The 18758-nt window shown below is 36.1% G+C and overlaps 2 protein-coding genes across 2 annotated transcripts in view; one reads left to right on the top strand and one right to left on the bottom strand.

Moving 5' to 3' along the window:
* Positions 1-11523, bottom strand: part of LOC126176767 (intraflagellar transport protein 172 homolog) — a 387842-nt gene extending 376319 nt beyond the window's left edge. Inside the window, exon 1 of the mRNA XM_049923936.1 lies at positions 11432-11523. The gene's annotated coding sequence lies outside the window, so the exon portion shown is untranslated. The remainder of the gene's footprint in view (positions 1-11431) is intronic.
* A 144-nt stretch (positions 11524-11667) lies between these two features.
* LOC126176766 (protein virilizer homolog) overlaps positions 11668-18758 on the top strand; it is a 96532-nt gene continuing 89441 nt past the window's right edge. The window contains exons 1-2 of the mRNA XM_049923935.1: positions 11668-11896; positions 12236-12348. Coding sequence (XP_049779892.1) covers positions 11840-11896; positions 12236-12348 — 170 coding nt within the window. The 5' untranslated portion in view covers positions 11668-11839. The remainder of the gene's footprint in view (positions 11897-12235; positions 12349-18758) is intronic.

Here is an 18758-nt window from a genome sequence, read left to right as displayed (position 1 = left end):
ATGGGCTTTCCAAGTTTGTCCCTCATCCTTGAAAATTTATTTACAAAAAGTAAACAGTCAAAATAACATACGAAATTCACTACAATTTCATGAAAATGCACTTGAGCTTTTTTCATTATATTACCTCTCAAATGTCATACAAATTAAATAACATGACCAGTGATGAAACAAATATAGATTAAAAAATAAGTGTTAGGATTTGAACTGCTATCTTGTTAACAACCCTTGTTGCTACTCTATCCTGCGCAAGCTTCTTCATCTCCCAGTACCTACTGCAACCTACATCCTTCTGAATCTGCTTAGTGTATTCATCTCTTGGTCTCCCCCTACGATTTTTACCCTCCACGCTGCCCTCCAATACTAAATTGGTGATCCCTTGATGCCTCAGAACATGTCCTACCAACCGATCTCTTCTTCTGGTCAAGTTGTGCCACAAACTTCTCTTCTCCCCAATCCTATTCAATACTTCCTCATTAGTTATGTGATCTAGCCATCTTATCTTCAGCATTCTTCTGTAGCACCACATTTCGAAAGCTTCTATTCTCTTCTTGTCCAAATTATTTACCGTCCATTTTTCACTTCCATACATGGCTACACTCCATACAAATACTTTCAGAAATGACTTCCCGACACTTAAATCTATACTCGATGTTAACAAATTTCTCTTCTCCAGAAACGCTTTCCTTGCCATTGCCAGTCTACATTTTATATCCTCTCTACTTCGACCATCGTCAGTTATTTTGCTCCCCAAATAGCAATACTCATTTACTACTTTAAGTGTCTCATTTCCTAATCTAATACCCTCAACATCACCCAACTTATTTCGACTACATTCCATTATCCTCATTTTGCTTTTGTTGACGTTCATCTTATACCCTCCCTTCAAGACACCATCCATTCCGTTCAACTGCTCTTCCAAGTTCTTTGCTGTCTCTGACAGAATTACAATGTCATCGGCGAACCTCAAAGTTTTTATTTCTTCTCCATGGATTTTAATACCTACTCCGAATTTTTCTTTTGTTTCCTTTACTGCTTGCTGAATATACAGATTGAATAACATCGGGGAGAAGCTACAACCCTGTCTTACTCCCTTCCCAACCACTGCTTCTCTTTCATGTCCCTTGACTCTTATAACTGCCATCTGGTTTCTGTACAAATTGTAAATAGCCTTTCGCTCCCTGTATTTTACCCCTGCCACCTTTAGAATTTGAAAGAGAGTATTCCAGTCAACATTGTCAAAAGCTTTCTCTAAGTCTACAAATCCTAGAAACTTAGGTTTGCCTTTCCTTAATCTTTCTTCTAAGATAAGTCGTAGGGTCAGTATTGCCTCACATGTTCCAGTATTTCTATGGAATCCAAACTGATCTTCCCCGAGGTCGGCTTCTATCAGTTTTTCCATTCGTCTGTAAAGAATTCGCGTTAGTATTTTGCAGCTGTGGCTTATTAAACTGATTGTTCGGTAATTTTCACATCTGTCAGCACCTGCTTTTTTTGGGATTGGAATTATTATATTCTTCTTGAAGTCTGAGGGTATTTCGCCTGTTTCATACATCTTGCTCACCAGATGGTAGAGTTTTGTCAGGACTGGCTCTCCCAAGGCCGTCAGTAGTTCCAATGGAATGTTGTCTACTCCGGGGGCCTTGTTTTGACTCAGGTCTTTCAGTGCTCTGTCAAACTCTTCAAGCAGTATCGTATCTCCCATTTCATCTTCAGTCTATACCTCATTTTGTAGGCATTTGTTGGATGCTGCATCAGTGCAGTCAACTTGTCTAGCTGGTGTACATAATTTCTATAATCTGTCAATTGCCAAGTGAATGTTACTTTGAGGTATCTTTAGTATATAGGTGTATATTACCTTACTAGTTTAGTTTTTCATTGCATTTACCTCTGTTTATTAATGTACCATATGTGTGAACACTTTTTAATCCATTCTGACATAAACCTTGAACACTTATTTTTTCAATATAAATAGGCAAAACATATGCCATGTGATGTGAGGGAAGTATTAAACAGCATACTTAGTACATAAACAATGTTTCAGGATTCGACATGAAAGCCAGACAGGAAGTTACCTGTCCATTGTAGTGTGTGATGAGAAATCTAGGGAGCAAACTGAAAGATTTGGGTGGATCCACTTCCACACTCCTGTATGGTTGCACCCTTGTTGGTCCTGTCAACTTTCAAGAGTCTGTAGGTGTTGGGTAATGTGCTCAATCACCTGTCAACTACATCAGTCTTGTGACTGAAATTTGTAAATTGTTAGCCAATAAATTATCGTATATGCATAATTCTTGCATTTATAAAAATTTCAAGGAAAAGTTTGTTTAGAAGAGAAGTCACTGCTATGAACAGTGTTATTCCACATAAATGAATGTTTTTTTCAAGTAGGGAGATTAACTTCCAAATACATTATGTAACTTTAAATTTTGTTTGATTTGGGTATAATGCTGTGGAAGGTTGATGTTCTACAACAGGTTTCACACTTATCTGGACTACAGTTTCTTGTAATTTTGGAATTAAACTTTGACAATCCTGTATTCTATTTTTTTTTGCATAATTTTGTACACCATTTGGCAAACTTTAATTACACAATCCTGTACTGTTTACTACATTTTCAAAATTAATAATGTAATGAAAATTAGTAGGAATTCATTTGTTAAGAAAAATTGTAAACCATTTGGAATATTATTTCTGCAGAGTGTGAGAGTCATAAGCTTGCCTCTGACGTGATCAGATGTATTTTTGTATAATAGGTGCAAACAATGTAATTTCGGCTTTGTTAATGTGAGAAATCAAAATACTGTGTGATATACTAAAATGTGAGAAAATCAGTGGAAAATATATTTACTTAAAAAATTCTGCAAGAACATTCTTCCTATTTACTTAGTTCAAACCAAATGTGAGGACCTGATGTTAGATTTTCAGCTTCAAGAATCAGACCCCTAGACTAGAAGAACTGGAGACATCTCAACATGACAAGCTAAGTAAACCTGAAAGTTTATTGTAATCTTTGCTCCTCTCAAATTTTCATAAAAGACTTCACTTATTAATTACTTGGACTGGGCATTCTTTAATGTGGACAGTAGATGGAAGAAGGAAGGAGGGGGGAGATTACAACCCTAACCCTCAGAATCAAGCAGAGATGGACAGGTCTCTGACAAGCTCTCGGTGACCCACTCCTTCCACTGCACCACCTCAGTCACGATACAGCTGTGTCAGACACCCTGCACAACATCTGGCTCTGAACCACTTGTACAACATCACAGCATTGCACAGCACCATGAGAAAATGCCCACTCATGTCTCGCTCAAGCATCTGCCAGGGCATGATCAGTCACAAGCATTTCACCACACTAACAGCAAGGGTTCTGTAGGGATATCAACCTTTACCTGAGACTTGAACATCTCTGGCTGGTGCAGAGTGGACAATCTTTGGACAGAGTAAAAGGAAAAGCAGTGCATTTTAGACTAATGTCTGAGTTGATGTGAAGTTGCTCTCATGAATAAAGTTATGTTACATAAATTACACTGTGTATGATCGGAAGTAGTTCCTACCATATTGTGACTGACTCTTCCTACATATTTACTTCATTTCACATTAAACCTAACAGTACTTAATTGTTTAAAAGAGCAGCTAAAACATTCTTCACAAGCAATGCATACTACACAATTAAAGTTTACGTAGTTTACATAGGGTATTGGTTAATGGTGAAAGAGGATAACTACAACACCCTGTCACATTACAATGCATGCCCACAATGCAATGATATTACAAAAAAATCATGTGTCAAGATCTGTGGCATATGTTAATAGTATCCTGTCATTCTCCTAAGCTCACCATCCTACTTGTCTAGGGGGATGCTGGCTCAGTTTTTTCAGGTGGACAGAGAGGAGAACATGAAAATGTGCCTGGTGCATATTCATGGGTCTGGAGTCAGTTTTCTGAACAGACTGGAGTTGATGCATGGGGCAAAGCAGCATGTTCATCGTCCAGGACTTACCACTGGGTGTCCTTAGCAAGTACAACAATAAAGTGCAAAACTATGTTTATACTATGGTGAAATAAAAGAATGCAATACATTTGGAGTGTAATAAAGAGGGAAACAGGTACTGCACCATCTGACAATGTAAAAACTGCTGTCCTAAAAATTAACGATTTGGAAATAACTGATAGTAAACAGTTAGCAGACACATTTAACAACCACTTTCTGTCACTTCTCAAATAGGTTGCAGTGGTGACCTAAGGAAGTTGCAGATATTCTGAAACTCAACCTTCCACAATGTTTTAATGATATAAATGTAACACCCTTAACTGTTAATGAAATAAAAAAAGTAATTCACTTATTGAAAAGTAAAGGATCTTCAGGTATAGATAACATCTGTAGTAAACTGTTGAAAGGCTGCAGTAATGATGTAAGTGTAGTACTTGCTCACATTTGCAACACGTCTCTTTATGAGGGATTTGTTCCAGAGAGAATGAAATATGCCACTGTGAGACCCCTTTTCAAGTCTGGCGATGCTACAGATGTCAAAAATTATCATCCTGTCTCTCTCTTAACAACATTTTCAAAGGTTCTTGAAAAGGCAGTGTATAACAGGATTGTGGCACATCTTGATAAACTTAATATTATTAACCACAGACAGTTTGGTTTTCAAAAATGGGTTTCCACAGAGCGTGCCATATATTCACTCACAAATGATGTCTTGGAGTCTATTAATAGTAAGAAGTCACCAGTTGGTGTCTTCTGTGATCTTTCCAAGGCCTTTGATTGTGTAAACCACAAGATACTCTTGGAGAAGGCCTATCATTACAGAATCGAAGGGCCTACAGGTAACTGGCTAAAATCATATCTTGAAGACAGGAAACAAAAGGTGGTTCTAAATGGGTGCAACAAAGGATCTTCTAATCTAATGGATTCTGAATGGGGCAAAATTCAGCATGGAGTTCCCCAGGGATCTGTCCTTGGACCCTTGCTGTTTTTAATATGTGTTAATGATTTACCCCTGTCCATTAGTAAAAATTGTGAATTCATAATGTTTGCTGGATGATACAAGCATTGTCGTAGATGGTAAGTCTACTGCTGATCTGGAGACTGATGTTAATAATATACTCAGAGAAATTACAGCTTAGTTTTCAATTAATTCTCTTTCAGTTAATATTTAAAAAAACTAATTTTATACAGTTCCACACAAAAATTAAAACTCTAGAAAGTATAGTAATTGCTCATGACAACGAGGAACTAGAACAGGTGCACTCCACTACATTCCTGGGGGTTCACATTGACAGTAGGCTCAAGAGGGAACAGCACGTGTCCCTTAGTCTAAAAAGGCTTTCATCAGCAACTTTTGTTCTAAGAATCATTACTCATTTTGGAGACATCAACATTTTAAAATCAGCTTACTTTGGATACTTTCACTCGTTAATGAGTTACAGAATAATCATCTGGGATAATTCACCAGCCTAAAAAAAATCTTAAATGCTCAGTAGAGGGCAGTCAGAATCGTGTGGGGTTCCTCCACGAACCTCATGTAGAAAACTTTTCGCACAGTTAGGTATACTGACCACAACATGTCAGTACATATACTCTCTGATGAATGTAGTTAATAAAGACTATGCTCAGTATGAAACAAACTGTTCATACCATAACTACAATACTAGAGGTAAAGATGATCTACATGTTGAACTAAAAAAATTATCACTCGTACAGAAGGGAATAAAGTATGCTGCTATAAAGACTTTTAATGCATTGCCTAATTATATTAAATGTACAAGAGAAAATGAAACACTGTTCAAAGGCATGTTAAAAAATACCTGCTTGACCATCCACTGTACTTCTTAGATGAATTCTTTTCCAGAAGTAGTGCACTCCCTTAATAATAGATGTATTTAGTCTCTTAGTTATTAGATGGACGATACAATATTATGTTAATGTTATAGTGTTAATATTATAGTTATAATGTTATAGTGTGAATTGCTATACTAGTTAAATGACAGCTTGTAAATGAGAAAAAGTGATACTTATTAATATCTATATCATTGTATTATATTACTATTCTGTAGCATTAATTATATTTGTACAATTTTATTGACATGTTCCACATCCAGGCGAATCACTCGCATCCATGGAATACGCATACCAAATAATAATAATAAAAAAATAATGAAAAATAAAATAAAATAATAAAAAAAAATTGGAAGATAAGTACAAAGGCTGGGTAATATAACAGGGTCAGAAAACAGAAGACTCACACTTGGACCTCACAAATCAGAGAAAGATAACCAAAAAACCGATAAGGTGGGTTAAATGGCAGTATCAAAATGATAAATTTTAATGACAGAAACAAATAGTGAGAAAATAAACCTACAAGATACATAAAATAGTTAGTGGACAACTCCAAAGATATCATCATCCAACACTAATGCTAAAAGATGAAACAATACAATGGCCCATAGCAAATTTTATCAGAAAGATTTAATGAATTGCTAAACTGTGAAGATCCCCAATTACTTCTTCAAATAAAACAGAAACCCAAACAAAAACACCATCAGAAAAATATAAATCCATCAACAATCCATGAAGCCTACAAGGACTGGGAGAGTTCAAGAACTACAAAGCATGTGGAGAAGATCAAATATATGTGGAATTATGGAAACATGGAGCATTACCAGCAAAGATATCATAATACAATGCATGGTGAAAACCTGGAACAAAGAAGAACTATCAGAATAATGGATATCCACTATCCAAAAGAGGAGAAAAACAAATACATATAACTACAAAGGGATTTCTCTCTTGGATTGCATGTATAACACCTTGTCAAGAATTCTGTACAATTGCTGTAAACGTTAACTTGAACAGGAAACAGGGGACTACCAAAGAGGAATAGGCCTGGGGAGGTTGGTTGGAATAGATAATCACTTTAAAATTAGTAATGGATGTCTAAAAAAGATTTAGACTTCAAAAGCTTATGGCTGGAGCCACAGATTTTCAGTGATGGATGCATTAAGGGATTTTGGACTTTTTTTACTAGAAAAACAGAGCTAAAACAGGACGATGGTCTATCATTACTACTCTTTGACAGTGCTCTGGAATACTTGGGGGAATGGTACAAGGAAAATCTTAAGAAAATGTATATTTGGAACCAAGAGAGATCAGATAAATTCAAATTGCTTAGCATTCACAAATGACTTAGGATTTCTAGTTAATAACACGCAAGAAGCCAGAAATCAGTTATCAAGCCTACAAAATATAGTACAAAAAATATGACTCCAGTTATCATTCGAAAAGACTCAGACAATGATAACAGGCCCACTAGTAATGAAACCAAATAAAAGTAAACAAAGAACCATAAAAATTGTGAAACAGTTTAAATACCTCGAAGTAATTATAATATGCCACTTAAATGAAAAACCTACTTGGCAAGAAAGAACTAATTCAGTGATAAAACCTCAAAAACTAACATGGTTTACATACAATAAAAAAGTCTATCAATCAAAACCTTAAATCAAACAATGGAAAATTCAGGATTGAATTAACAATATTATGAAAAGGAAAGTTGCCTCTCACCATATAGCAGATATGCTGAGTCGCAGATAGGCATAACAAAAAGATTATTTGTGACAGTCTTATGGTGAGTGGTAACTTTCCTTTTCATAATATTAAAACAAAATTAAAACACTATAAGATAGTGGTTCTGCCAGAGGTAATGTACAGAAGCAAGACTCTCTTTACACTCACTCTGAGAAACAGAATTGACAAAACACTAACAGTAGATAGAAGAATAGTTAGAACATGTATAGATAAATAATATAAAAAAAGAAGGACAGTGGAGGATAGTGCCAAATGAAGTGATTTTTTTAATTTACTGATCAATTTTCATCTACAGCTGCACAATGTGCACAAGATATTTGGATTTTTATGTTAATATTAACAGTTTACACAGTGAACTGGAGCCTATTACAGGTACTGTATGTAAGAAGAGGTTTTCTTTTTTTGGCCACATCACGAGGGCAGAAGAAACTAGATTAACAAGATGACTTATAAAGAAACTCTGGGATCTGAAACACAAGTGGGATTGTTCTTTTATTTTTTATTTTTATTTTATTTATTTATTTTCGAGTTCCATGGATCCTTGACACGAATGTATTGCTAGGATGTAGAACGTGTCAGGTTATTACAGTAATAAGCAGATACATGAAAAAGGACATCCACATGTCAAATAATTACACACAAAAATTCAGATAACAACACAGATAATAGTACAGTAATGACATAGATGATTGCATAAATAATAGTGCACTAATGACATAGATAATTACATAAACAAATTTAAAGTAATTCATCTAAAAAATATTCTGCCAACAAGTGATATGGTGATCTACATAATCAGTTCTATTAGAAGTGCATGAAATTAAACACAAATTCAAGAAGTATTACACATTATCAAAGAATTCCTGTAAAGAATAGAAAGAATTATCCAAAAGATAAAGTTGTAGCTCTGTTTTAAATGTAGTAAGATTCCCAATGACTGATTTGATATGGACAGGAAGTTTATTGAACACTTTTATACTTGAATAATGAACTCCTTTCTGTACCATGCTGGGATTTTTTAAATCTTTGTCGAGATCATGTTTTCTTCTTGTATTGTGATCATGGTACGCACTATTTATTTTGTAAACTGCATAATTGTTGTTCACGAAGCACATTAGTGACAAGATGTATTGACAAGGCATGGTGAGGATCCCCAGCTGTTTGGATAAATTTCTGCAAGAAGATCTAGGATGCACTCTACTCATAATCCTAATAACTCTCTTCTGTGCAACATAGACTTTATTTGCTTGTGGTTGATTTTCCCAGAATATGATGCTATGTGTCATAAGTGAATGGAAATAACCAACATATGCAGTTTTGATTGTTTCCATGTCACAAACAGATGCAATTGAGCGAATGGCAAACGCTGCTGAATTCAGTCTTTTACATAGGTCAGTGATGTGGACAGACCAGTTTAGTTTGTTATCAATATGTAAACCCAGAAATTGGGAAGATACAACTTTCACTATTCCTTTGTCTCCACATTTTATTTCAAAATTTTCCAATTTCTTGTTTACTGTTTGAAACTGAATGAAATGAGTCTCATTAACATTTAGGGACAGACCATTTGCAGTGAACCAATCTAGAACTTTTTAGAATATAGTGGCCACAGTGTTCTCTAGACTGCGGTTGGGTACCTTGTCAATCTTAATGGTTGTGTCATCTGCAAATAGGGTGAAGTGTGCTTCTTGTGTCACACACCATGGGAGGTCATTTTCAAGGATTAAGAAAAGTAACGGACCAAGCACCGAGCCCCTGCAGCACTCCACATTTTAATGTACCCCAATCAGAGCTGGCAGGCACCTTTGCGCAATTGTTTAATACTACCTTCTGATTTTTGTCATCTAGATACAACTCAAGCCACTTGCCTACGTTATCTTTTAAGCCATAATGCTCAGCCTTTCTTAGTAGAATCTTGTGATCTACACAGTCAAATGCTTTTGACAGATCACAAAAGATTCACCTTAATAAATATAACATTTTCTTGTTTATTGATTCAAGGAGTTGGTTGACAAATGAGAAAATGGCTTGTTCAGTTGAAAAACCCTTTTGGAATTCAAACTGATTTTTATTAAGGATGTTATATTTATTAAGGCGGGCCATGATTCTACTGTACATAAGTTTCTCGAGGATTTTTGAAAGACCTGTTAACAATGAAATTGGGTGGTAGTTAGAAACCTCTGCTTTATCACCCTTTTTGAAGAGTGGTTTAACAAATTTTAGTCTGTTAGGGACTAAATATTTATTAAATATGTGATATAGAACTTTAAGAATATATTTGTGGCAATGTTTCAGTACTTTGATAGATATATTGCACATATCAGTGGAATTTTTGTTTTTCATTTGGCATATCACCTTCTCAATCTCATCTGCTGTGATGTAGGGTACATACATCAGGCTAATTTTTCTCTGCACTGCTTTTTGGGGAAGGTTCATGGCTTCATCCATAGACTCTTTACATCCAATTTGATCCACTGCTGTCAGAAAATGATTGTTAAAGATATTGGCAACCAAGTCCCCTTCATCTACCATGCTTCCATTGTGACACACTTGGATACTGTTTGTATCCTCTGAAACTTTTCCTGTGTCCCTTTTTACCACCTTCCAATTGTTTTTATTTTATTATTTGATCTGTCAATTACAGATTTGATAAACATACTCTTGGATTTTTTAATAACATTCTTCTGGATGTTACAATACAATCTGTAGTGTTCCCTATCCTGAGATTTATCAGAATTTATGAGTGAAGTATAAAGCATTCTCTTTTTTTATTCCCTTAGTGAGCCGCTGCCTCCTACAATCATTCCGGTTTGTGCTTTTTGAAATTTTCTTAGGAAATACTGCCATTCAATGAACTTAGAGTGGATATGGAAGAATTAGAAAGCAACCTAGATGATATGAAAAACAACACAGAAAATCTCAAGAAACGGAAAAATAAGACAATATTATGAAAAGGATAGTTGCAGCTCATCATTTAGCAAGATAATAAATGAAAAGCAAACTGGTGCTTTTCATTTATTATAATGTTGTTCCACCAAGAACCGACGTAAGATTCTGTTAACATGATATAGCAAGAGGCTGAGTCACAGATAGGTAGAACAAAAACACACACACACACACACACACACACACACACACACACACAGTGTAATCAAAAACATTGCACAATAGGGACCAACAAAATGAAGTAGTGCAGTTGTTTAAGACACTGGCCATAAATTCTAGGGGATGGAGTTAGCTCGATCTGGACATCACGAGTTAGGTCTTCTAGATCATTTCTGGCAAATGAGAGGACAATTTCTTCATTGACACTGTCAACCATTTGTTCTGTACTCATGAAAACACTTATGTATGTTGTGTGCGTATTTTTAAAGTTGTTTCTTTTAATTGTATTACGATGACATATCTTGTATCATTGTGATATCTCTGGATGAATAAATTTAACGGGTCTTGTTTAATCGTAAAATATAAAAATGTTGCAAGTGTACAATCTTATGCTTATTATCTAGATTATTTTTGCATTTCTTTAGGTCAAAATACAGTATTTCCCTTAAAATCCGATCGTGAGAACCAGAAACTTGAAAGCGCTGTTATTAAACAAGCAGTGCTTCTCATTTCACATGTCCATCGAAAACATTAGCTACTCTCCCGGGGGAAAATGTCTTCATTACGGCCATTTTTATTGTGACTGTGGAAGTTATTACGACATTAAATGTTAAAAACTACAGTTGGTGGTTGGTGCAGTTGTTAACCGTGCGAGTGCCTTACTGAATATCACAAAGTGCTGTTTCGTGTCGCTGGTGCAAAATAATAAGATTGTTTTGGTACTTTATTTCTTACTGTGGATCGCTATTTGTAAGAGTCACCGGCGATTTCATTTAATTCCTAAATCGGTCTCTCCAATTGAGTGACCTGGCATACTTCGCTTCATATTTCGCATGTCTTTGAAAATTACAGCAATTTGCTTTGATCATGTTTGAAGTCAACGATGTTGTATTTCGCAATCAATCCAGTATCGATATTTTTCATTTTTATTCGTACGCTGCACCATAGTTAATAAAGTACCCATTGTTTTATCTTAATGTCATCGAATATTATTGGATCCAATACGTATAATAATAAGATTGCTATTATTTCCCCATTCAATTCCGTCAGATGTGCAATGAGAGTCCTCCTTGAATATGTAGTTCAGTGCTGTGTATTGTAAGTTGGCGGCCCTACATACTAAGCTTCAAACGGGATGCTGTCATGGCAGATAACAGCGAATTATTATTTTTTGACACATTTTCTCATGAAAGTTCTGAGGCAAGTCCACATCTTAATTCGAGGCAATAGAAAAAAACTATCTAAATACATGTGATCGTCCTGTTGTACTTATTTGCGTAAAAGATTGGCAGGAAAATCCAAGTTCATAACCCGGTTGCACTGTGTTACTTGTTTCTGTAGAAGACTGAAATCAACTATTTTTGTTATTTATTTACTAGCGCAATGTTTTAAGACGTTACTCCTGCCGAATGCTTATAGAGATAAAATAAATAATCTTGTAATTTAATGTATGTTTTGGGTGGGAAAGAGGTGGGGTGGGGGAGGCCTATGGTGACCTGATGATAATGTTAATGTGCTATTTACGTTTTTGTGATCCAGGAAATCAATTTAGATCTGGTGCAGTTCCCAAAACCTGTGTTCATCAGTGAAGTAAGGATTATACCACTCGGAGCACGTGTACAAGCAGATTTCCCAGGTGGTGTAAGATTGGGGTAAGTTCAATTTTTTTCCATGTGCGTTTGCTATTTTTAATACCGGAATTTTTGTCGTTTGATTGGCATGTTTCATTTGCAGTCGTTGAAGATACACATTTATTTTTTGCACAATATTATTTACAGTAACTGTCCAGTAGCAAGTAACTAATGAGTCAATCAGTGTTCAGATCGGGATATATTTGATTAGTGATCTGTTTGTGTGGCTGCAAATTCATAAGTTCTATGGAATCTAGGTGTTTCTGATATGGACGCTATACACCGTCCGATTCTACTGCTCATTGATGTACCGAACTGCAGGACCAATAGAAGATAACTCCATTTGGAAGTAAACATCTGTTAGCCAATGTATCTTGGTGGTGCCGTGTTGATGATGAAAATCGCCAATGGAAAAAGTTAAACACCTGTGCGGAACCTTTCCTCACAGGTGATCCAGTAATCATCTGTTAGTGAAGTGCAAATAGTGAAGTGTTTGAAGTGCAGTTCGTGAAGAAAGTGTCAGCTACCTTAAAGTGTAAGTGTAGACGTGGAAATTTTTCTGTGATGCAGACGTCAGATATTCAGCAGGAGAATCATAGTGAAAAACTGGATTATGTGTAAAGATAGAGAGCTTAATTTTAGACTTTGAAAACCGATTTCGATTCCGAATACTTCAGATTGGAGTTCTCAAATGCCTGACGCCATAAACAGGAATGAATCCCCGCAGTCATAAACTGGAGTGATTTCGAAGTACCCGGGTCATCCTATTTCTTGGGATCTTTCATTGTCAGCAAGGAGCTATTAGAAAATCTGTAGCAGTTTTGTGGGGTCATATTTGGTAGTACATTATTACATACCACTGTCAGAGTACATTCTTTTAATAAGTGTTTGTGACGCTTGGTATTTTGGTAAGAAAGAAAAGTATTTTCTGATATCTGTGAAACTCTTGTGGTTCATAGTATTTGTCTATTTTTGATAAGACTTATCATAATAAAAAGCTGTTGGCATTTTAACATATTGCCCAGATTACAACCAAAGTGCATGTACATTCACATTTTCTAGCTCTTTCACTGATTTGTAACAAAAGTTGCCCGTGTCCCTAGTTATAAATATTGTTTTGTAAGTAACTGCTATTGGTGTCCTAAATGATGCAAATAATACAGTAATCACTGCAGATTATAAAACACACATATCACAATATGAGGTGAACACACACCTTCTCTTGGCTATGTGCAGTGTCAAATTATAATAAAGTGACAGTGTTGTTTTTTATTAAATAGTAATCATGTATTAGCTTGTATCCCTCATGGAGTCTCTGACTTTGTTACATAATGACTGTTTACACACTAGAGAAGCTGTGAAAACAATAAATATGCACTTGTGTTGGTCCCTATATGTGCTTACGTATACCTACATATAAATGGAAAGCAGCAAATGTGTTTTCTGAATATACGGCATACGTCTTTTTGTATACATCAGTGTGTGTCAAATGAGCCATAATTTTCCCAGAACTAAATATGCAATTTTTTTACGTTAATGTAATACAGGGTTGTATTTTGCTTCCCAGCTGACTAGCATTTTTTCAGTTATTTTTTTAAATACAGGCACCATGCAAAGGTGATACTTTAGAAATATATACACACACGAGATGTTCATTGTTTATTTACTTGCTACATGGTCACCATAGCTCATATGCATTTATTTGATAAGTGGTGATGCTCATATCTTTTAGTCAGTAGTGAATATTTATTTCATCTCTTTAAAGTAACACAAATTTAAAGGTTTCCTTATTCCAAAACACTACCACCACAACAGTTTAATGTATCTTTTGTTCACAGTTGTATAACATTATAATTTAGCTTCATAAGGTGATTAAAATAATTTATGACCTTTGACATTTTGTCACAGAGCTAATAAGGGATAGCACTGCACATGCTCCACAAAGATGCCAGTGATACTAATATGCTAGTGTTTGAGCCTATAAATGGTGTGACAGCTGGTTATTAACTAAACTACTGATAGTTTGGGAGGGAAAATTGCTATAGTAGTCAGCAAGAGTAAATCCTTGACATTTGCAATGTGTTTGGCACATCTGCTTCTTGCATCTACCTCAGTCGATCACATTACGCGATTTTTTTATGCGTTTCTGTGGCAATGTCACAGTGTTGCTGCAGCTCTGTAGACAACTATTGTTTCTGCTTGCAGCTGTTTGTATGTCACAGTTTAATGCTGGAAACAGTGCTGCCAGCAGTCAGGAATCTTCTGTCACCGACTGTACAACCACCATTCACATTACTGTAGAAAGGACTGCATCACCCTCCTAAGATTAAACATCGATACTTGCAAGCAATTTAATTACACTGCAGTGTTTGGTAGTATAATGCACAGTATTAAATTGTGTCTGGGTGTAGCACTATTTATGGCATTGCAGTTACCTCTTTCTGTTGAAGTGTTGAGTGCTGTAGAGTTAGTAACTGTGATACAGAGGCATAAATGAACTCTGTGAGGTTTAGCAAGCACATTAGTTGAGCTGTTTGCCTTAGTTGTAGTGTTGTTCTTTAATTTAATATGTGTGTAATAGTAGTCATGCACCAAGAAACTGTAATTGAACTATTGTAGTTTGTGACACTTGTACGTACATATTAGATAAATTTGCCACCGTCCAAGATAAGTGTGTTGAGAAATATTGCAACATCTGAGAAGACTTAATAGATGTTAGTATGTGATGCTAAAGTTGGAGCTGATCATAAACCTAATTAGATGTAATTTAGCTCCTACAATCAGTCAGATACTGTATAAAATTTGACAGCTGTTGTTAAAAAACTGTCTGTGAGGCTACAAGAAAAAACAGATTGCTATTTACTGTAAAGATGACACGTTAAGTTGCAGACAGGCACAACTAAAAGACACACATTACTTTTTGCCGGCCGTTGTGGCTGAGCAGTTCTAGGCACTTCAATCTGGAATCGTGCGGCCGCTACAGTCGCAGGTTCGAATCCTGCCTCAGACATGGATATGTGTGATGGCCTTAGGTTAGGTAGGTTAAAGTAGTTCTAAGTTCTAGGAGACTGATGACCTCAGATGTTAAGTCCCATAGTGCTCAGAGCCAGTTGAACCATTTGAACACATTACCTTTTGTCTGCAGCTTCGTCAGAAAAGGAAAGAAACAAAAACACACACACACACACACACACACACATATTCACATGAGCAAGCACACCTTGTGCACATATATCCACTATCTCCAGCAGCTCGGACTGGTCTGAGCTGCTAGAAATGGTGGTCATGTGTGCATGAGGTGTCCTATTGTGTGCGTGCATGTGTGTGTTTCTTTTTTTGATGAATGCTGCAACTGAAAGGTAATGTTTAAGTGTCTTTTAGTTGTGACTATCAACTTAACGTTCATCTCTACAGCAAGTAGCTGTCTCTCTCTTCCGCACATTGCTGATATTACAACCCGGTGTTTTCATTGTTTGAATTTGTCTGTGACAGTGAGTACATTGACAAGACTTTTCAAAACAATCTTGCTGCAGGAAATGCAAGTGCCTGGCTGTTGTTCATTTGTGTGTTCTGGATTGCGAAACACCGTAGCTATGTAAGTTCCTATAAAACATGATGTGTGAATCGTTCCAGAATCTCATTTTTCCCTATGGGAGACTGACCAGTCATATCAACTCAAACATTTGAAATGCTTGAAGACATGTAGGCCTACTGATCTATTTCTTTTAAAAAATCTGAGGTCATCAACACATATCCATAGGAGAAATTGTAACAGTGACAACATGCATCATATTAAGGATTCATTTTAAAATTCTGGCAGTTTGTCTTTGTGGAGTAATCAAGGACTAGATAAAACATTCATATATACCATTTTAAATAATCACTACAATTAACTGAAAGATATTGTGCAAAAATTATATTCACTGTCCATATCTTAAACTAAGGCACCTACTTGTATAGTGTACACTAGACAATCTCAAGTTTCTGAGTAAAGATATTAGTTGTAGTTGAGTAATTTAAGTGATGCAGTCAACATAGTCGTTAAAATAATGTTGGCAGTACGGTAGTGATTGTACATAGAAAGGCATACTATAATGATTTTGTTTCAGCAGCTATGAAAGCTGCCAGTGACCTATTCTATCCACATTATTTTGATGTCTTAGTACTACGTGTTTTTGTGAGCCTTGACCATGTCACACTGGGGGGGAAGTAATCTTGTAACGATGGAGTGGACAATGTGGCACTAGATCCTGTTGAAGTTTGTGGTCATGAGAGTCATGGATAGAGTTATACAAATAAGGAGAATACTTAACGATGTATGGTACATAAATGAAATTGTCAACAAGTCACATGTTACCTTGTAGGAAAAAGAATTGTTGATTAATAGCTTCTGGACACATACAAAACTATACTGTGATGTAGCTACTGTATTGTCCAAACATAGTTTTGCTGATGAATAGTTTAAGCCATACAACTGTTACATAAATGTGGAACAGTTGATACAGTAGTTTTTTTATTTCTATGCAGAGAATAGTGCAAACATTTGAAAACTGTCGGTAATGAAAGCTTATCCAATCAGCTTACTTGGTGAAGGAAAGAGTTCCATAAATGTACAGGATACCACAGGAACTTTAGATTAATTGCTATTATGAAATATGAATTTTAAATCTCAAGGAATGGAGAGTTTGTATCAACTGACGATTTCATTTCGAATACTGTTTCTACACAAAGCTCGTAATACGTGAACATTGATATTCTGGTCCATTAAATACCAAGCATATTCATAGATTAAACAACAATTTTGCAAGAAGTTTGCATACACTAGAAGCTTGCATAGAGACCTAGTTTACTTCACAGGTAAGAATCAAGAACAGATGCAGTGTTGTCATGTTTTTTGCATAGTAATGTTCACAGCACATGCCGTGAGGTGGGCGTAATGGGAACTGGGAGGGTGCATCAATAGCTGGTTGCAAATATCTACTGAGAGAACATACTTTACCTATGTGATGATAATGAAAGTGCAACATATTCATAAAGACAATGCTCGTAATTCATAAAGTTAACAAGATTTCATTATAACAATAAAAATAATTGTGGGGCACAGGACATTCAGCTTAAATCAGTACTTGACCATTTCGGTAACTGTACCTGAAATTTTTCTAATGGTTTCAGTAACTGTAACTGAACTTTTTGTTGAACAATCACTTCCATTAGTTTTGACAATTTACAGCCAAACTTCCTAACCTAACCAAGACCTTTTCTCCAAATAAGGCAGTCACTAGAACACTCATTCCAAGAAAAGCATATTGAAGATGTATAGGAAACTTACTTGGACAGTCATTCATAGTCCAGTGTAACCAAAAAAAAAACCTGTAAAGATTTTTAAATGGTTTCAATTTAGGCATAAATAATAGATTGTCTTTATACTGCCTATCATTAGTTATTGAGGGTCGACAGAAGCGTCCGATCCCACGTGTCGGCTTTGACCAGTGACATAAGGGTGTTGTCGTGTGTGACGTCATGACGGCGCGGAGTTTGGTTTGTGAGTGTGGCGTGCTTGTAGATGTCATCGTGTTGTTGTTTGTTGTGCTCTCTGGTGGTATGTTCAGGGTTTTCATTTGTGTGGTGTAATGAGTTCAGTTTGCTTTTGCTCATTATCCAGAATTGTTCAGGTGTCGGCTGTGTTTGTAGTGGAATTTGTTTCATTGAGTTACGTTATTGTGTGAAGGTTAATTTAGTGTTGTTCGTTGTACATCGTGTGGTAATTTTAGTAAAATTAATCGGTTGTTGTTTTTGTTCAGGAATGGATATGACGGATGAAATTAACAGTGTGCAGGTCAAGGGAAGTGTTCGATCCCAATGTGTGGCTGTGTTTGTTGATATTGGTATCTGGAGATGTTTTTGAGCTATATAGGCCAAGGGAAGTGTTTGATCCTAATTTATGGGATCAGGAGCTGCTGTTGAACTATATAGGTCAAGGGAAGTGTCCGATTCCAGATGATATTGTGTTTAGTGTATTTGGGGAGTTTTGTGATGTCATTTTTTTTTCGTCGTTTTGCGTGTTTTTGTATGGGGGTGGGTGTCTAAATTTGTTTATATTTAGTGTGCCCCCACCCAAAAACACCCCATTTCCCGCACTTGTCCCGTTAGTGTCATTAGGCTTTTTGTGGAAAGTGTGTGTGTTTGTTTTTTGATGTCTTTTCGTCCTCATAATGTGTATGTACCGACTTTATATGCGCCATATTGGAATCGTGGTTTTTCTGCCTTATTTGTGACGTCATGGGTCAAAGCAGACGGGCCAGATCGGACGCTTCCGTATTTCAGTTATTGAAAACTATAAAACGAATGGCTATGCTAAACACGTGCATTGTCAACCTATGTACCACGCAGAAAAGTGTCCTGCCTGGCACACTCTCTCTTAGAGATTTACG

This window comes from Schistocerca cancellata, chromosome 3 (genome assembly GCF_023864275.1).
Source record: "Schistocerca cancellata isolate TAMUIC-IGC-003103 chromosome 3, iqSchCanc2.1, whole genome shotgun sequence".
Lineage (NCBI taxonomy): Eukaryota > Metazoa > Arthropoda > Insecta > Orthoptera > Acrididae > Schistocerca > Schistocerca cancellata.
The sequence above is the reverse complement of the archived record's forward strand: the minus strand, read 5'-3'. Positions and strand labels throughout refer to the sequence as shown.